General features: G+C 41.0%; 1 protein-coding gene across 1 annotated transcript in view; it reads right to left on the minus strand.

Annotated features, from left to right (window-relative positions):
- LOC147528897 (stabilin-2-like) overlaps positions 1-12,751 on the minus strand; it is an 82,568-nt gene extending 69,817 nt beyond the window's left edge. Inside the window, 1 exon segment of the mRNA XM_086610746.1 lies at positions 12,626-12,751. Coding sequence (XP_086466872.1) covers positions 12,626-12,751 — 126 coding nt within the window.
- Positions 12,752-18,295: the final 5,544 nt, after the last annotated feature.

Here is an 18,295-nt window from a genome sequence, read left to right on the forward strand (position 1 = left end):
ATCAAAACCTGGTTTACTTTGGTAAATTATAAAAAACCCAACATTCTTCATGTTGATTAGTTTTGTTGCTAACAACTTTGTTTAAAAAAAACCCAAAACCAAAAAAAATTCCTCAATTGCATCCAAACTTCAACATACCTTTTTTCAATTATCAATATAACTATGCATGTAACTTTGTTGATTTTTTTGAAATATGGTATATTTGAACCAGAGAAGATTGCTGCATGCTTCATTTGGAAAGAGATCTGATGCTATGGCTAGGGCATTAACCAAAGATGGGGAAATCAGAGTGTGGTCACCCATCTCTTGTATGACCCTCCTCAGCGCTTGGAACTATTGTGCCTTTATTCATTTGGGAGTCTCTGGACTCAAGGATGACTTTTTTAACTGGTACGTGAATAAATAAAGCAAGCAGGCTTTCAGATTACTTGAGAGTTGCATTTCTGAAGGATGCACAAAAGTAAACTAATGCTTGGTAATTTCAGATCACTAGCCTGAGATCTGCAGCTCCTCTGTACAACTTCCTTGTAAATTGGAATGAGTTGGGAGCTGCTAATATAAAGGAGGAACTGAACAATATGATCTACTTTGTTCTTAATAAATGAAATAATCTTCTCTGTTTCCCCCAAAATTTGAACGTTTCATTAAAAAGGGAGCTATTTTCCCTTCCTTCCTTCCTTCCTTCCTTCCTTCCTTCCTTCCTTCCTTCCTTCCTTCCTTCCTTCCGTCCATCCGTCCTTCATGGGCTGAAGTTTTTCAGTTTTATCTAAGCACTCTGAAGATACTTACATGAGAAGAATTTAGTATGAAAATTCTACTGCTGCAATTTAACCTTGTAGGGGTCTGGCTTGTCCTGTTAAACCAATGGTTCAAAGCACTATAGTTCAAAACATTGGTTCTTAGTGGTGCAAAATTCTTGCTTTTCTAGTAGTTATCTCCTGTATTGAGATGTCTGGAATAAATGGGTTTTTTAACTTTTTAGATAGACTTTATCTATAGAGTTGAAGCAAAGTATAATGAATCTTTCTGTTGACCTTGGTGGGCTTTGGCTCACTTAAACCGTCAGTGAAATTGCTGCGCAGGGTCACACTGCTCTGATTCTGTGAGATTTTACTCCTTTCAGCAAGTCTCATTGCCACAGTAAGTGTATCGCGTCTAGGAATTTCAAATCAAATGTATATGCCTGTGTTCCTATCCCGTTACAAGTCAGATATGCTTATCTTAGAATTGACAACTGCATTAATTACCCTGAGTTAAACAGCAATCTGTTATCTTTGGCTAAAGCATAACCAAAATTTTTTTGCTTGGGACTGGCTTTGGGATATTTTGTGCAAACTTGATTCTGACTGGGTAATAACACCATCACTCCTAGACCTTAGCACGTGGCATCAAATGGGGCAGGGGAGCTATTGCTGTTCCCAGCCTATGTGGGCTTTACCAGCAGGGTTGTGAATAAATGGCGTTTCCTTGCAAGTTTAAAGAAAATGCAGGGCCATGTGCAGTCAGGGATTTTAGCACCATAATTATGTTACCAGTGAAACTGTCGTTCTCCGATTCCTCTTGAAATGCTGGTATGCCTACCTGTCCTTTGTGATAATGAAGTTAAACAAGTTCAACATGACCAGCAGTGATGTACTAGAAGGGTGATGTTTTGCCTGTAAGTGCTTGAGACCGATAGCTCGATTGAGTGGGGTAGGTCTGCTTTCTGTATGCTTTGCTAGTTGTCGCTTGAGCATGGGCTGAGATTAAGATATTTTCTTTGCCTTTGGATCTGTTCCAGACACTTTTTTGGACATCCTTGGACCATTCATCTTTTAGAAGTCCGAAGAGATGTATACTATGGCCTATTTTGGTCAACTTGAAGTTGATCAGACAATGAACCTCATATTCAAGTGGATATTGGCTAGGACAATTACAACATAATTAATTATTGCAATTTATCACTTCGTAAATCACTAGTTTGCAGCCTCATCCAGAAATTCTTTACAGCCTTGTATAGTTCTGTTAATACCGATCAAGTGCGAGATCATGAGGCCAAAACCTTTCGGGATTATCTGTCTGTATACTTTTGTATATAAATAGTATTACTGAAGTTGATGGGGCTAGTTAAAAGCATAAAGCTATGCATGGAAGCAGTTGCAGCAGTGAATCTCTAATTCGCCTTTGTTCGTTATGAATAGCTTGGAATAATTTGGTATATCTATACAAATGCCTTCGGACATGTATATTTATATATGTGCTTATGCACGTAAGCAGAATTTATATTCTCTTCCAGCAGTGCCAAAGCAGAACTTTCTTGACCATAAAGCAAAGAATGAGTCAAGGTTTTTGAAAATGACTCAATACTGTTACTTGTACTTTGTCATCTAGGTTTGTAATGTCTATAGTCATGCTTTTTTGCAGTTCTCGTTGGCTCTGGGGAGTTTGCTGACTGCGGAAAGACTATTCTGTTTGAGATAAAGTCTTCTTGACACTCAGAATATACCCTTTGACCTATATCCTCTATTTCTGCTTTCTCATATGCACACTCTTCCTTTTGTTCATGGCAAGGAAGCGGATTAAAGAGATAGCAGGCAGTGTGAATTTTCAGCTCCGACAGAGCCTTGAAGCATCATCAAATGCGATTATTACTTTGAGAAGGGCAAGCAGTGTGCTTGACTCAGCAGCCTGATAGCACGCACTGACTTGTACTTAAAGGTGCTCTCCTGGGCAAGAATTGCTACCACTGAGCTGAATTTATCTGAGTGAGGAGTGCTGGAGTGGATGCTACGAGGTTGTCCACTGCATGGCTTTTGGATTCAACTGGGTGTCTCTGACAGGGTTTGTAAGTAAACAGTTTTTCAGCTTCCAAATGCTCCAAAATATAGCCCTGCCATATCCCTGGTAACTGCAGTCATTGGTTTCTGCACTGTGGCAGCAGTCTGGTTGTGTGAAGTAAACTGAGGGATGGGATCCCAAGTTTCCTAATTGTTTCCTGACTGCACAGAGCAGAGAGCCTATAAAAGAGTTGGGATTAAATCTGCATCTGAGCAAAACAAACAGGACCCATTTATTGTACGCTGAAAGAGGCAGACTGGCTATAGTTTCTGGCTTTCGCATTATTGTCACCGAGCTACGAACACCATGGCTGCTTCCTCTGAGCTGACAATTGAAAACTCCAATATTCCATACCTTAAAAATCTAGTGTTATAGTTTGTTGCATGGTTTTCCACTCATTCATGTTGCTCCTCAGTAACTTAGCAATGACCAGGCAAGATATGCACACACCATATTGTTTTACGTGTTTGACTAGAACACTGACAGATTAATAGGAAGGGTAAATAGCTACGCACTCTGTGGTGGCTCAATGTGGGCTGGCAGGATTGACTGCTGCCAGACTTTGTTGTATTTGCACAGAGGAAGCCGCAGCAAAAGCCTGCTGGGGCAAGGTGACGTGGGTCATGGGTATTTGTTTCTCATCTCTATAGAAAACAATTGTCCTCTCAATGGAAGACAGCTTTTGGAAACTATGTGGTTCCACTAGTGGGGAAGCATTTGTACTTCCAAAGCGCTAAATAAAATGCAGCTATAGAGTGGCAGATGCATTAAGTGTCCGCAATACACAGCATACCACGCATGAGAGTTTGGGTTCATGCACAGATAAATTGTTTTCATCATCTGTTTCTTTGACTTGCTCAGTTTAGGAGAAAAAAAAAGTATTACTCAGATTTTCATTGATATTTTCCTGGCAGTTTCTTCTATGCTGAATGCTTTTCTATGACATCAATTTAAGAACAGCACAAGGGGCTGCATATGTCCATGAGATAACGACTGTGGTTATTACAAAAGATCATGATATTAACAATTGCTAGAGCATGATCTAGGAAGCTCATCTGAGACCACATCTTTACGGCACTAGGAACCATAAAAACACACAGTGACACTGAGCTTCTAAGGTGGTTATAAACTAGACAGGCACCTAAAGTAGTGTGGTTTTTTTTTTTCCTAGTTTCCAGTGGGAGGTACATCAAAAAGCCAGTTTTAGACAGGTCAGATACAGGTCTGAGGTCTCAAGTGTAGAGTATGGCTTCTTCAGCTGTGGAGTTGCTGGGAGGGCAAACTTGAGGCACTCAGGTTAGGTTCCTTGAGTAGATGATCTTGGTGCATCTCCAAGAGATGAAAGTCCTTGTGAAGGTTATGTGAACGTATTTCGCCTGGATGTACATTAGGTAGTTTAGATACTGCTAGTGTTGCTTCGGCAGTACAGAGTGCTGAAAAAACCCACTTAGGAGGTTACCATGTGTTGATTTCCAGGCTGCCCCTCCTGCCCTCCTCAGAGTGCTTGAGCTCGGTGGTTGGTGCTAACCTGGGCATCCATCCGCACAGACTACAGCCATGTTATTGGGCAAACCTGATGTCGCCTCCTAAGGTCAGACAGAGTGCCTCACCCCCAGCAATTTTAAGCCACAGTTTCTGAAACTCAGTCTAGTGTCATAACGTCTCTACTTTCCTGAGTTATCCTTGAGGATAAACCGGGTTTTGCCATGATCTGCAAAGATGCAGGGACTTCCCACTGTGTCTGACCACCACAGAGTGTGAGGAGCTTTTCTGTGTATAAAGGGTTGTGTAATGTTCACTCATGAGATGTCCTGCTGTCTGTTTGGTTGCTAGATATGATTTTATTCTAGGTATGGTAGTGGCTGCTTGCAGTGTGTGAAGCATCAGCCTCATGCAGTGTAAGCATATGCCCAATATAATATTGTTTTGTCTCACATTCATGCGGCTCATTTCCTTGAGGCAAAAAAAAAACAACCACAAAACAAAACCAAACAGCCAAAAAGAAGGGATGACTCTAAGTTAACATGTTTTTGAACTCATGACACTCACTTAAAATAACCTGTGGTGGCTAGAGAAACTGTTCATTGCTTATGTATAATTCTCAACAATGTTGACAGCCCATAAGAAAATCAGTGTGGGAATCAACCTTCTATTGTTAAGATAATGTAAATACATGACAAAGAGCATTAATTCCAAAATGGGAGGAAAAGGGCGATTCCTGTCCCTCCTTCCTGCAGTTTCTTTTACCCTTTCTCTGCTCCAGCGTAATTATTTGCACTATAGGAAGGTGACGGTAAAGTACCATCATCCTGAAAGTGGGGTGGCATGAACAGGTTGCTGTGGGGTGAAGTGATGTGGAAGCTTGCAAAGCCTCTGTTGCTTGCTGGAGAGGTCCCCTGACCACCCAGTAAATACCAGCGGGCTTGACTTCCAAGCGCAAGCTGCAAAAGATACTTTGCTTTGCTTGCAGGGCAAAAGATCGTGCATGAGGGCTGTAGACAGTAATACACTCTATATTCAAGCTCTAATTTTGCCTCACTGTATTGGTTTTGTATAGGCGTGATCTCATTTGGTGATATTTTACCGTAACTTTGTAATGGTTAAAATGACGCAGAAGACCTAAGGATCCAGCCTGGTACCCAGACTTTATTTTTCTCCTCAAGTAGAATATTTGAATAGGTTAATGGCCACAATAAACCTGTGGACAGTCCAGAACCACATCATGATGTGACAGTGATTAGTTGCTGCCGTTTAGTAATGGAGACAAGACTCTCTTTTTCCCTCATTTACAATGACCTCACCAGCTGTCACTGGATCTTTTCAGCACATGCAGAGACTCTGTGAGGCCTCCATGCAATGGAAGAGGGCTCTGGTTTTGTGGCATAGTACGTTTTACTGAAACGTCAAACGTACTTGGATTCTCTCTCATAATTTACACGTACATAAAAATTCAGGCAGTGCAGCCATGGTGAAATTAAATGTGCTGCTTCCCTAAACTTTGTCATCCAAGGTTTCTGGGCCTGCAACAGATATGGTCAACTTGTTTGATGGTAAAGGCACAACACAACTGCATCATAAAGAACTTTTGTGCCTGTTATGCCAGACTGTGAAGCCTGTAGAGTCAGTATGACAAGAAACATACATGATAAACTGTGTCAGATATAAAGATGCCTGTAATCACTTCCTAACACATACAGCTGGCAAATACTGAAAACTGTGTGAGTTTTACGGTGTTCGGAGGCTTTTTTATTTTCCTTTGTTCAAAATGGTGACCCCACCCCGCCTGTCTCTCAGAAGCTATTGCAATATCCTCTTCCCCGATGTCTCCCTTCCATTGAGCAGGCTCAGGTGTCCCTGGAATGGCATCAACTCCTGGGTCAATGCAAGAGGACACAAATGGCTTCAGGCATTGCTGGAGTAACTAGCTCAGGTAGACATCTTAACTTGGGAAAGGAAAATGCCCCAGTAACTATCTTTTATGTTATATGGTTCTATGTGTCAGTATTCACACAGGCCTTTACAGAGGGTCCTCATAAAATTAGGGTCTGGTTTCATGTTCCCTATGAAGACTTTTTCTAGTAGGGCTTGGTGCTGGCCCACCGCATAAGGGGTGGCATTTTCATCCCAAATATTTTAGTGTCTCAAATGATACAGTTCCTGCATGAAAAAGTTGTACAGAAACTGCTCTGGGCAAAGCCTTGGCTTAAGCTTGAGCAAAGGAATCACTGATGAGACCTTCGAGCTCTAATAATTGCTTCTTTCGAAGTAGTTGCCTATGTGGTTAGGAGAGACAAGATAGATGCGGCAACTGGGATGTGAGCAAATATATGGGAGGTCTGAGAGCGTAGGGAAATTGAGGTCCTTGGAGAGATCACATCCTCACTTCCCGGGGTGATCTGGGACTGGCTGGATCTGTACAACATGATTGAACAGATGCTTTTCATTAATATCCATCATATTCATGATGGATCTTCACCTGAATTGTGCATGGTGGGATTCATTAACAGCTGTACGTTTAGGATTGGTAAAAAATGGAAGTAAACAAAAGTTGTATCAAATTTTACTGTTCTAATTGGATTTGCTTTACAGGTTGCCTGTTGTAAAGTTACCTGGTTTTAATGGGTTTTATAAAATATTGTCATCGGTTATTTCTGGAGAATCCACCCTATTTTATGTATTTGAGGCATTGTTTTTGTGTTTGCAGAAACAGATAACACAAACTGGTACTGTCAAAGATATCACTGGGAGTTAGGCTCCCAGTCCCCACAGAAATGAAATAAAATTGTGCCGAAAGGATGTCTCCTGGTTCATATAAGTATATTGTCACATAGTATAATGAAAAAAAATAAGCAGAGGCATCAATTTACCTTCTTTAATGAACACACAGCCAGCATCTATGCGGGCAGCAAGGCAGAGTACAGCATGTTGCAGTACAAACACACACAATGGCTGCTTTCTATTGTGTGTTTAATAAGTTAAGGTCAATAAAATACCCTGGTAGAGGCTGACTAGCTCTGGAAGACACTGGATAGACACTCATTAGTTATGAGCAGGACTAAATCCATAATGTTAATTTAATTAATTAATTTTTTTTTTACTGATTTGCTATTTTTTACATACTCCTTGTCAGGAAGGAGAGGAATGTAAATTTGCTTATTTACTTTCCTTTCAGAACATTTGCAGTATTGGGGCATCCCACAGCATACTTCAGTACCACGAAGTATGGTATGCCTGAGCCTGTATCAGAGGAATTGCTGTGCACTGTGGGGGCTGAATTCTGACCTGCTCAGTGAGAAAGGGGGTGCAGGGTGGAGTATGAGCCTGGGTACTGGTGAGAGAGAGAGGAAGGAGGGGAATAGGAAAAGGAATAAGCCTGTGTAGTAGGAATTAGCCCCTGATCACCAACACGGTTTGAAAGTTTCAGAATTGGGAAAGACATATCACATTTGAAAAAACTTTTACGTCTCCCAAATGCTGTTAACAATGCAAGTGGTTAAAACTCCCAGGACTCAGTTCTGTCACCTTTGCTAATTTTGATGCCAGAGTAGTACCTCTTCCATGGCAGTAAAAGCAGCAGAAAGGGGGCCTGGGATCTGAAATTCCCTTCAAATTATGACAGAAAGTCCTCTATAAAACGGACTACACCTAAATGGTTCAACAACTAAACCTACAATTAAGATAAAGATGAAATTTAGAATCCCAGACCAGAACGGCTGGAGAAATAACAAAAGGTACATGAGTAAACCTGTTCAGAGAAGAAGGCCTTGCAGAGAGGAGGACTGACCTCACTGCAACATGAATTATTTGGCAGCGTTGTCACCCTTCTGCCTTGTTGGGAATTGTGTGTATGAGCTCAGGTGCAAGCCTGTAGTTCTGGATCTCCTGTGCAGCCCCTAAGCCCTGCTGACAGAAAGCGTGTCCCTTCTCATTCGGATACACGGCCGCTGCTTTATGAGCTTGTCCTCTTTCCATAACTTACAGTGCCACTAGCTCTGGGTTTCATATAAATAATCCTGGAGTCATTACCCAGCCTTTTCTGCCAATATGACGGTAAATGCTGACAGCAAAACCACTTGTTACTGAAGTATTGGTTCTTTGAAGGCTAAAAGTGACCTCTCTTCTCCCACAGAGCAAATGTTATGGATAGTTTTCTGCCACAGCAGTTTGTGCAAGTCCTGGAACAAAATCAAGATTTGTTAAAGAGGGTGGGTTACTCTCGTTTCCAGTTCAGGAGGTATTCTTCAGGAGCTTTTATTTCTTGCGATATGCCCTTAAGCTGAGGGGCAGGACAGACTGTTGTTTTGGAGGACCTGCTTGCTAGCTACTGCTGCTTTCTGCTGCACAGCTTCCCTGGTCTGCAAGAAATTGACTGGAGAAACCTGCATGCTTAAGGGGAAACTGTAGCTGCGGGGACTGAGGACTGAATTCTGGTTTCTGCATGGAACTCACCCTGCTATTATTAATTGAAATTTTGTAGTCACCATATTGAAGCTCATTCAGGCTGAAATTTCATGGAAGCAAAGTTGAAATTGAGAAGTCATTATCTTTGGTGTTTTCTTTTTCCTTTTTTTTTCAAAAAGTCTTGAGGTTTCGTGCTGGTTTTGAGCTGGTTAAGATATTTTTTCTGGTGCGTTTTAATATTTCTTTAGCTTTAAAATGCTCACAAATAAAATTATAAAAAACCACCACAGAGCACCATTTAGAATGCATATAAAGGCCAAGATAAAAGATTTCCTTATTTGCTGTACCATATTCTTCCAATGGTCTTGCAATAAACAGGAGGATTGAGATTTACTTGACCACACTGTGGCTCACTGGCATTGTCTGATGGCGGTGGAGACAGTAGTCAACTTATATGCTATCAAATTAGTCCCTACAGAATTTAATTATAGGGGCCTGTCTACACCAGCACTTTTTCTGGATAGGATTTAGAAAAACCTTTCCCTCACATGAAAACATCTTGGCTCTTGTGTATCTTTACTCCATTTGGGGTGTTCTTTTCATCAAAACTTCTGCTGCACTGAAAACCTGTGTTACTACAAGCTTGTTATGGAGTCTGTAATTGTGATGAGAGCTCATTACAGAGACAGAAAATGCTGCTGAAAGTGCTGATGTTTTTGCAAAACAACCAGCTCTTAAGAACCAGACAGTTTCATTCAAAATCCAGAATTTTTACCCTTCTGCCACTGGTTTGTTTGTTTATTGATTTTTCAGGATATCATTTTTTTTCCTTCCAGAAAACCTAAATTTTTAGAAGACAGACGTGAATAGAGCCTCCACTGAACTCAAAATCAGTTGTCTTTTTGAAACGAGCAAGCAGAACTGCAGGCTTCATCTGCTTATCATGCCCCAGCTCTTGCTGGGAAGCAGGACCAAGAACTCTGTGCATGTGAAGACCATGACACATTTTATTTTCCTCTCTCCTAAATATCCCCACAGAGGGTGTGCGTGGCCCTCTGGGATCAATTGCCCAAACGCCCGGTACGACGGCGGCCTGATGCCTCACACGTTCAAGTCCTCTAGCTCCTGGCTGGAGGAAATGTGTCACGTATGAAGGAAAAGGAAAACACAAAGAACGATTATAGATCTTTGCTCAGTTTCTGATGCTGGAAAGACCCGATCAAAATTTCTTATCCAACAGTCCTGGAGAGAGGAAAAACACTTATCTTAAAGATTCATGATCTGAGAGCCTGATAGGATCTGCCGTTTCCATAGAGTCGGGCCCTAGATTTCCCTTTAATGTAATTAAGCCTGAAGATTTATGAATACAACAGGCCAGAACTTGATCCATGTTCATTTTCAATTACTGCAGTGAAAGGCCTCCATCCAGATGTCTCTATTTACAGCATTCACACAGGCAGGACCGGGGGCCGGGGGGGGAGGGACTGCAAATTGTCACACTTGTTAATTCTTCACTGAGGACACTCAGCAGAGGTCTTGGCTTTGACCCCGCGACAAAAGGCAGGGGTCCGCTGGAGCAAGTGCATCAATGATGAGGGGGCTGACCCGCCGACCTGCCGGGGTCACTCCCTCTGCTTTGTAGGTATTTGGGTAATAATGGGGGTTCATTCCTTATTTTTATTTCTGTTACAGTGCCGGGGCATGGAAAGAAAGAGAGGAGCTCTGATGTGAAAGACAAACATACATAATGAGAGGATCAAGCTTCCCCTGGCAACAGTAACGACTATGAAATGCTACAGGGGAAATACACAGTACTTAGTGACCCACATAATCAGGCCTATTTTAGGAGCATTGTTTTATTTCTCTTTTGAAGCCTTTTTTATTTTTCTTTTTTCATGTTCCTAGATCCATAATTTAGTTCGACGAGCAATATTTGGGTGTCGTGTCTTTTCTCTGTTACTGGACCTAGCCTGGTGCCCTAGGTAGGCTTTTCATCACACGCGTGGCGGCTGGTACAATACTCAGCGTTGTACTGTCTGTATGTTTTTTTATTCGAGTTCCTTGAGGCTCCCGACAAGCTTATGCTAGACACTTTTTTTCCCCTTAACAACACTTAAAGAAAAGTAACTGAAGTGTCACTGTAAAAAGAAAACTGTACCTTTCAGATATCTACGCAGAGCTCAGTGCTTTGTTCATCTTCAACAAAGCTAGTGAAACATTGTGCGTTCCTAAAAGCAGCAGTTTCTCTCTCATAATGGTGTTTCTATTTTCACAGCACAAGAAACGAGGCTGTGACAGTGCCGTATTGTTTTCACTGAGCTATAATTGCATGTCATAAATTAAAACATCTTCATTAGAGCAAATCCTTTACAAATTTTCCAAAAGGCTAGATTATTTCTTGAAATAGCAGAAAATGTTCCACTCCATTAGCATTTCAAAGAGATTTATTTCTTTTGCCTTCTGAAGCCGTACCTTTTTGGCTTGCAGATAGGTTTAGAGGTTTTAAAGGGATTCGAACAAACTTTGCCAATGTGAAATTATGAGCAAAACCAGAAGCCCAAAGCATCCTCTCCACTTTCAGGCAGTGAATAAAAGCTGCACAAATACTGCCCAGGAATGGCTGCTATATAAAACTATTTGGAAGAGAAAGACAAAAGGAGGACTGAACAACTGATGCTATAAAGAGGATCAATTTTTAATCCCTTATCAGGTTAAAATTCAGAAGTTCCTAAAAAAAAAATAAATTGAGAACAACCCTGGAAGAGTGGGTGCCCCTAATTAGGATAGCCATGTTGGAATCTGTGTAATACAAGGTTGAATCCTGCTCAGTTGGCTTCAGAGATAGAATTTGAATGTGATTTATACTCGGCTATTGCTCCCACCATGAGGTGTATTTTAGCTTCAGGCTTAAAACCTATTTTAGCTTTAGACTCCCTTGTTTTTTAGCACAGATATCACCTGAGACTTGATAAGCCTTGTGGCTGTAGGTTTCAGTGAAACACGTGTTTCCGCAGGGAGGCTCCTTGTTCCCATCGACAGACTGCAGTCCTACCTGGGAGGGCAAGGCACAGCCAGCGCTTCATGGCCTCTATGCAGGGTGCGCAGTTCTCGCCCATCTTTTTGGGTTAGAGTCCTCTTGTCCTGCTCCCAGTGTCCAACCCCTACAGAAACTCTGAGGAAAGGCAAGGAAGGCAGCTACAGGTTATCAGGGAGGGCCTGGTGGTTCAAAAAGCTGATCAATAATCAAGAGAAAACCAGATAAAAATATTTCAGTAAAAGAAAATTCAAGATTTTTGCCGCCGTTTATGGCTAGGATGAGAAGATCAGAATCCTCAATAGCAAAACTGATCTTAAACTTATCCCAAACCATCATGGCAAATGGGACAGAGGGAGTTGTAAGAAGGAATGACAAGAGGGGCATCTTTCTTCTAATTAACCATCCATGGCAGGTCTGGACTGATCCCAGCTAGTCTTACTGGAATTGGGCCAACGAAGAGCATTTCAGAAAACTCCACCTGCAATGGCCTGTGATCAGCAATTGCAAGTGTAGTTGAGTTGTTGTAAGTGTCCACTTGTAGTTTCCATGCCATCTTGCTCAGTTGGTGCTCATATTTTGTTTTGTTCTGCGTGAGTCATCTTGAACAAACCTTGTGAGTTTTATTTGGTGTAAGAATAGCAGTTCCAAAATTTTAGTGATTTCTGATTAAAAGCTTATGACAAAAGATGACAAAAGAAAGCCCTAGTTTGAATGAAAATTGTTATACGAGCATGCTGGAAAAGAATGTAGATATGGTGTTTGTAAGATTTTCTTTTTAGTAGACAATACTTTAACTTCACATTATTTAATATCATAATTAAATGTGATTACATTTTGAAATACAGTAAGTAAAAAGCATACAAAACTCACCTTTCTTCCTTCAGGAAGAAGAGACTCTCGTGCAGGGAACTGGGGCAGTGCAGTTGAAGCTCCTCTTTGATGGAGGAGGGATTTGAAGCCCACAGTACAGACCGCAGCTAGCAAATTGTACGGCATTGTTGCAACAGCCCAGGGGCTGCACTCTCCCCAAGATTCGCTTATGTTAGTATTCAAATGAAAGCTTTCTACCAGATTCTCACAGAAGCATGGCCCTGCTGAGGTTGATCGAGATGTGCTGATTTAAATCAGTCATTATTGTTTCTTCTTCTGCAGGTAACAATGGTCTCACATCCCAGGACTTCAAAATATATGTTTCAAGGGTTGATAATCAAAAAGTTGTGTATTTGTTTATTAGGTACTGAACATAAAGTATCACTATATTGTAATTATGAGAGATAAATACTTTGTGGGATCTTATAATCTTCTTTTCATGACACACTGAGACATAAATTTTGACTTATTTTTATATTATTCAGGTATTTTTTTCAAATATTTTATTCTGAAATATATAGCTCCAGTGCACTTGACTTTTAAATGCCGTTGTAGGTAATGTAGTCAGTTTTGTCTAACCCTGGGCTTGGTGGAGGGGGAAGACTTCTGCTGAGGCAGGGTTTTCAGGGTTGAGCACACTGAAGCAACAGAGTTTGAAAAAAGAGCCTGCCATTTGGGTAAAACTCAGTGAAAAAATACCTTGGTGGGTGCTAGATTGTGAATGCTGTTGTTGTGGGTGACAAGCAGTGTAGCTGATAAGGTGTGAGGTTGCCTGGACTTGCATCGTTTTGGTGACTTATGGAGTTGAGGAATTTGGATGTTTGAGTTCCTGGTCTTTCCCTCACACTCAGTTTACCTGGCAGAAGGCAGCATTGCAAACCTGCCAGCTCTCCAAAGGCAGACACTGGTTCTTCTGCCTTCTCCTTCCACACGGGGAAATGGCATTTTGGGATCTATGCGATACTGATCTGTCTCACCCATGCCCTTATGGAGGGCTCTGGATTTGGCTTTGAGCCTGCAGGGAAGATGTTGGGATAAAAACAGGAAAGGGAAGGTGTGGCTGAGGTGGGAAAGGAAGGAAAATTCCTCCTGCTGTGTCTTCTCCTGGCCTCTGAGGATATATCAATATATCAATACAGCTGGTGCCCTCATCAATATTATTTTCTGCAGTAAACCTGGCTGCAATGGTTGGAGTCCCGCATATACCCAGATTTTATGCATGGGCTTAACCTGGGCTTGGTTGGACAATGGGACCACTCTTGTTACAGATGGGGTGCACATATCCTTTGCAGGTTCAGAACCAAAGCTGATGGGTCTATAATTGCAACTCTTCCTTACACAGTCAAGTTTGCCACTTGGCAAAACAACCTGAGATGATGCAAGCTGCTTTACTAATAAGACACAATCCTTTCTTTCCCCCCCTACCCTCTGGAATTCTGCTGCGAGGACGACTGAGTTTATCCTAGATAATCTCAGCAATGAGATCTGGTTGATTTACTCTTCTTGGAAAGATAGTGTAAAGGCCTGAGAGTGGTAAGAAAATACGATTTACTGCCGGCACCTCTGACTAATGCCAGTACACAATCTATTTTCCAAGTGTTGCTCTTTCTTTATTAACCAAAGCCAGTAGTGATATCTTGAACTTTCATATACTGGACGATGTTGATCTGTTCTTCCACAAAATGTTAGTTCCTTCTTGTTGTTATTTATCCTTTAAACAACCAGCCTTTATGCCTGTAATCACATTTATTGGCTTTCATCAGACCTCAAGAGTGTACGTTCCTCTTTTAGTTTATCATTTACAAGACGAGCTCATACCCTTGATGAAAATACCTGAGAAAAACCACTTGGCTGCCATTGGTACTGTGTGGATAATATTCGTGAAAGTATTTATTTATTTTTCCCACTGTACTATGCCTCTCTCTGAAGATTTTGAACATTACGTCTTGAGTTGCAGTGCAGAAGGCTAAGGTACACTTAGGAAATCCTTTGAAGTACCAGCAAAGACACCTGTTTTGCTTTCTCAAAGAAATCAGACCAAGTAATCTGCCTACAGGAGGTATAAATGACTTCCTATTACAGGGAAGATGAAAGACGCATTATTTTCAGAGGGACAAGACGAATCTTAAGCTGACCAGAGGCTCAATATGGCAGCTCGGTCACTTGTTTCGGAAAAATACGTTGAAGCAATTTGTATTGAAGAACTCTACTTTAAACAAGGAGAATGTGAGCTTGAGATGTTAGTCACTTACTGACTCTAAATCCCCGAAGGCCAAGATGTTTGTAAACCTCTTTAAAATAGCCTCGAATCCAGTGTCATGAAAACATGAGAAGTGTTTTCTTGACCTCTGCACTGAACTGCACAGAGTTGTGGAGGACAGATCAGTCTTTCTCTTAGGTATCTTTTTCTGACTTAGATGAACTGTGTTTGTTTACTTATTTTTTCCAAAATGTGTTGTTTATGAAAACCACCTGATCCAGTAGGTAGAACCACAAGTACTTCCATTTGCATTTTGTGCTGTTAACGTAATGTAATTGCTGTCGTGAGGATGGTTTTAGCTTGTTCTGCAAATAGGGCCAGGAGTCTGTTGTCACGTTGGTGTGTTATAGATATCAGTGCTCTCTTCAACATTCAGTTGTTTTATAAAAGTACGACCTAGAAAATTAAAGTAATTAAAGTTGAAAATTCCCAGTGCAACTTCATTTTAACTGAGATACTGTTGATCACTTGTATTTTGTTTTTCTCCTTGCAGGTTTGATAAATGAGGCGCTCACCACACCAGTTGAAATTTCAAACTGCGTGTTTTGCTATGAGATTTCAGATGAGGTTTATTTGCTGCCTAGGTAACAAATCCAGATGTGGCACTCGTTTGTATATTTTACTGAACTATGTAGAACAAGCTGAGGACAAACATAGGAGACTGTACTCAGTTAAAGTATATGCTGTGGTATCCCAGCACGTTACTAGGGAAAACAAATATTGTACTCCTTGTCATTTGGATTTGTCTGGAAGTGAAATCAGAAGCTTGGCATTTAGACATGAATAACTGCCTGTATGATTTCCATTATCTTTAGTTGACCTAAGATTGTTTTACTTTAGAAAGTAATTGCTTTGTGTATTGATTAAAGCCTCATGGCTACAGTCTTTCAACAGAGGTGAAAACACAAGCAGGAGGAAGAACAGAATTGATTCCTGCTACAGAAAACTAGGAGTAGTTTGTGTCTTTTTGTCTCTGATAACTTTAATCTTGGAACTGATTTTCTAATTGTGATTCACTTTGAAATGTATACTTGTGAACTGAAAAGCTCTGTTTGCTGCTGGAATTTATACAGTTATTGACAATAATTTAGTTTATCAGTATAATACAGAGATATGCCTTCTTGGAAGACCAGCTGCATTTTCTAGAGAGTAAATCACCCTGGCAAACAAAAGCACCGATATTTTGCTGCTAAAGGCACCACTGAGAAAAAAAAACAGGGCCCTGCCATAACGTGTCTAACTTTCTGCTCTGTGCTGTTTAGCATAATAACAACCTGAGATTCAATACTACAGACATTTAGAAAATATGAAAAGTATTTTCTGTATTTAATGAGGTTAGAAATGAAGATAATATTCACAGTATGAATACATTGTATTTTTAATGTACCTAGAATCGTACTGATTTCAGTGGGAGATTTTGCAGTATCACAGTGTATTATCCTCCCATCGCCTGACCTCTCCTCAAGCTGAAATGAACGTGACCTAAAAGGCAGTAGAATCATCTCTCTTTATTTTGATGAATGGCTCAGCTGCTGAGAACAGACAGGATTTAGCAGTTAGGACAGTGTTTATGGTGACTGTGGTCTCAGGCTCCCTCTCTGGGCTGAGAATGCCCCTGCTCCAAGCCTCTCCACCTCTGCCCTGGCTTTGGTAGCAGACTCGAGTCTTTCACACTTTAGAAACTAGACTGGTGGGATTGAAGAAGGAGGGACAATGAGCTTGATTTTGTGCAAAGAGCTGGGAGCAGTCCTGACTCCACCAAAGTCAATGAGAGTTTTGCCATGGACTCAGATAGGGCGAGGATTTTGTGTGATGAGGGGAATCTGTCAGCAAGGCCATGGGTGCCATCCCATGCTGGATCTAAAGAAAGACGCTGACAAGTTTCCTATGATGGAAATGTCCACAGAAGGCAATTTGCTGGGCAGGAATTCTCAAAGTCAAGAGGGACCACAGCTGAAGAGGTTGGAAATAGTTTAAAAACAACCCAACCCACCACTCAGCTTGCATCTTCTCAGACAATAACAGAAAAGTTGGCTCCTAATATCTAAAGTTCTTGCAGTGTAAAACAATTAAACAAAATCTGAAGGTTGAAGAACTCCATTTTACCTTATCATCACTAAAAGAATAACTGAATTTGGGAGGCAATCCCATTAATATCAGTGGGAGTTCTTTAAACACATTATGAGTGTGGCAGTGTAATAATAGAAGTTCTGAAATCTTTAGAGGTACGCAGACTTTTCCCTTGGATGCTTCAGGTCAAATCCTTTCTATTCTGTGTATTTTGATAATCACAGTGACTGTAGCACATGCTTGCTGTGACCAAAGTCACCTGAAGGAGGATCCTGACACTGTTGTCTTCAGCCTCCTCAGTAGTTTTGCTTGCTGTGTTGGTGGTTTAAATGTGGATTTGTACATCTATGATGATAGCTCTTCTATAATGGTTCAGAGAAATATTGAGAATATGTTATATATTCAACATGGATCTGTACCCTGATCTGTTACCCGTTTTTAAAGACAGTTGTTTGACTTCATAGTGGTGTGTTTGAGAGGCTCCATAAGGTAATACTAAATTTTAAAAAAGCGCACATCTGTCAGCTCTTGACAGCAATGAATCTTAAGTAGGTTTGCAAGTTATTTATGGGTATCAAAGTGATGTTCCTATTGTAGATCAAGAGCCACAGTGTGCTTCCTCTATCCTTCTTTCCCCCTTGCAGTGCTGTAAATCTAACTTCTGCCCATCCTATTGTTCAAAGAAAAGCAGCCATATTGTGCTGATTGCTATTAAATTAAAGCAGAAAGGGAGGGAAACAAATGCGGAAGCCAATCTTACCAGCAGGGATACCACTATCTTTTATTTTGCCTTTTGGGGGTCACAAAGTCATGGCAGGCAGCTGACCTCTGATAACCTTTTCAGTGCCACAGCATGCAGTTTCTTTCGGAAGAACTTAATTAAACACAACTGAAGTTCCCGGCTAACATTTGTTCCTGAAAAGAGTCCTCTTTGATTGGTGTTTTCTGCTGAGGGGACAACAGAGATGCTGCTTTTGTTCCGAGGAGAAAAGTTAGCATATGTTAGTTAAGGATTTGTGGTTTCCTATAGTGGTGCTGGGTCTTTCTAAAGATTCACCGGGGTTCTCAGCTAGCACTGGAGCACCACAGCAGCGGAGGAAAAGCGCATCAAGCAAGTTTAAAACACATTTTAAATGAGGCTTCTCTAACTTACTGAAGGCTATGTGTAGTTTGGTCTAAGGTAAATAAAACTATATTCTCCCTATAGAATTGGTGATATATCTGTGGCAGTCCATGTCTTTGATATGAACCATTCAGTAGGGAACATGGATCCACCAAAGCTTGACTCTGAGTCCCAACAAGATTAATTGCAGCAAAATAAGATTTATTTAGTAGTTCTG

The sequence above is a fragment of the Tauraco erythrolophus genome, chromosome 4 (genome assembly GCF_009769465.1).
Source record: "Tauraco erythrolophus isolate bTauEry1 chromosome 4, bTauEry1.pri, whole genome shotgun sequence".
NCBI classification, from domain to species: Eukaryota; Metazoa; Chordata; class Aves; order Musophagiformes; family Musophagidae; genus Tauraco; species Tauraco erythrolophus.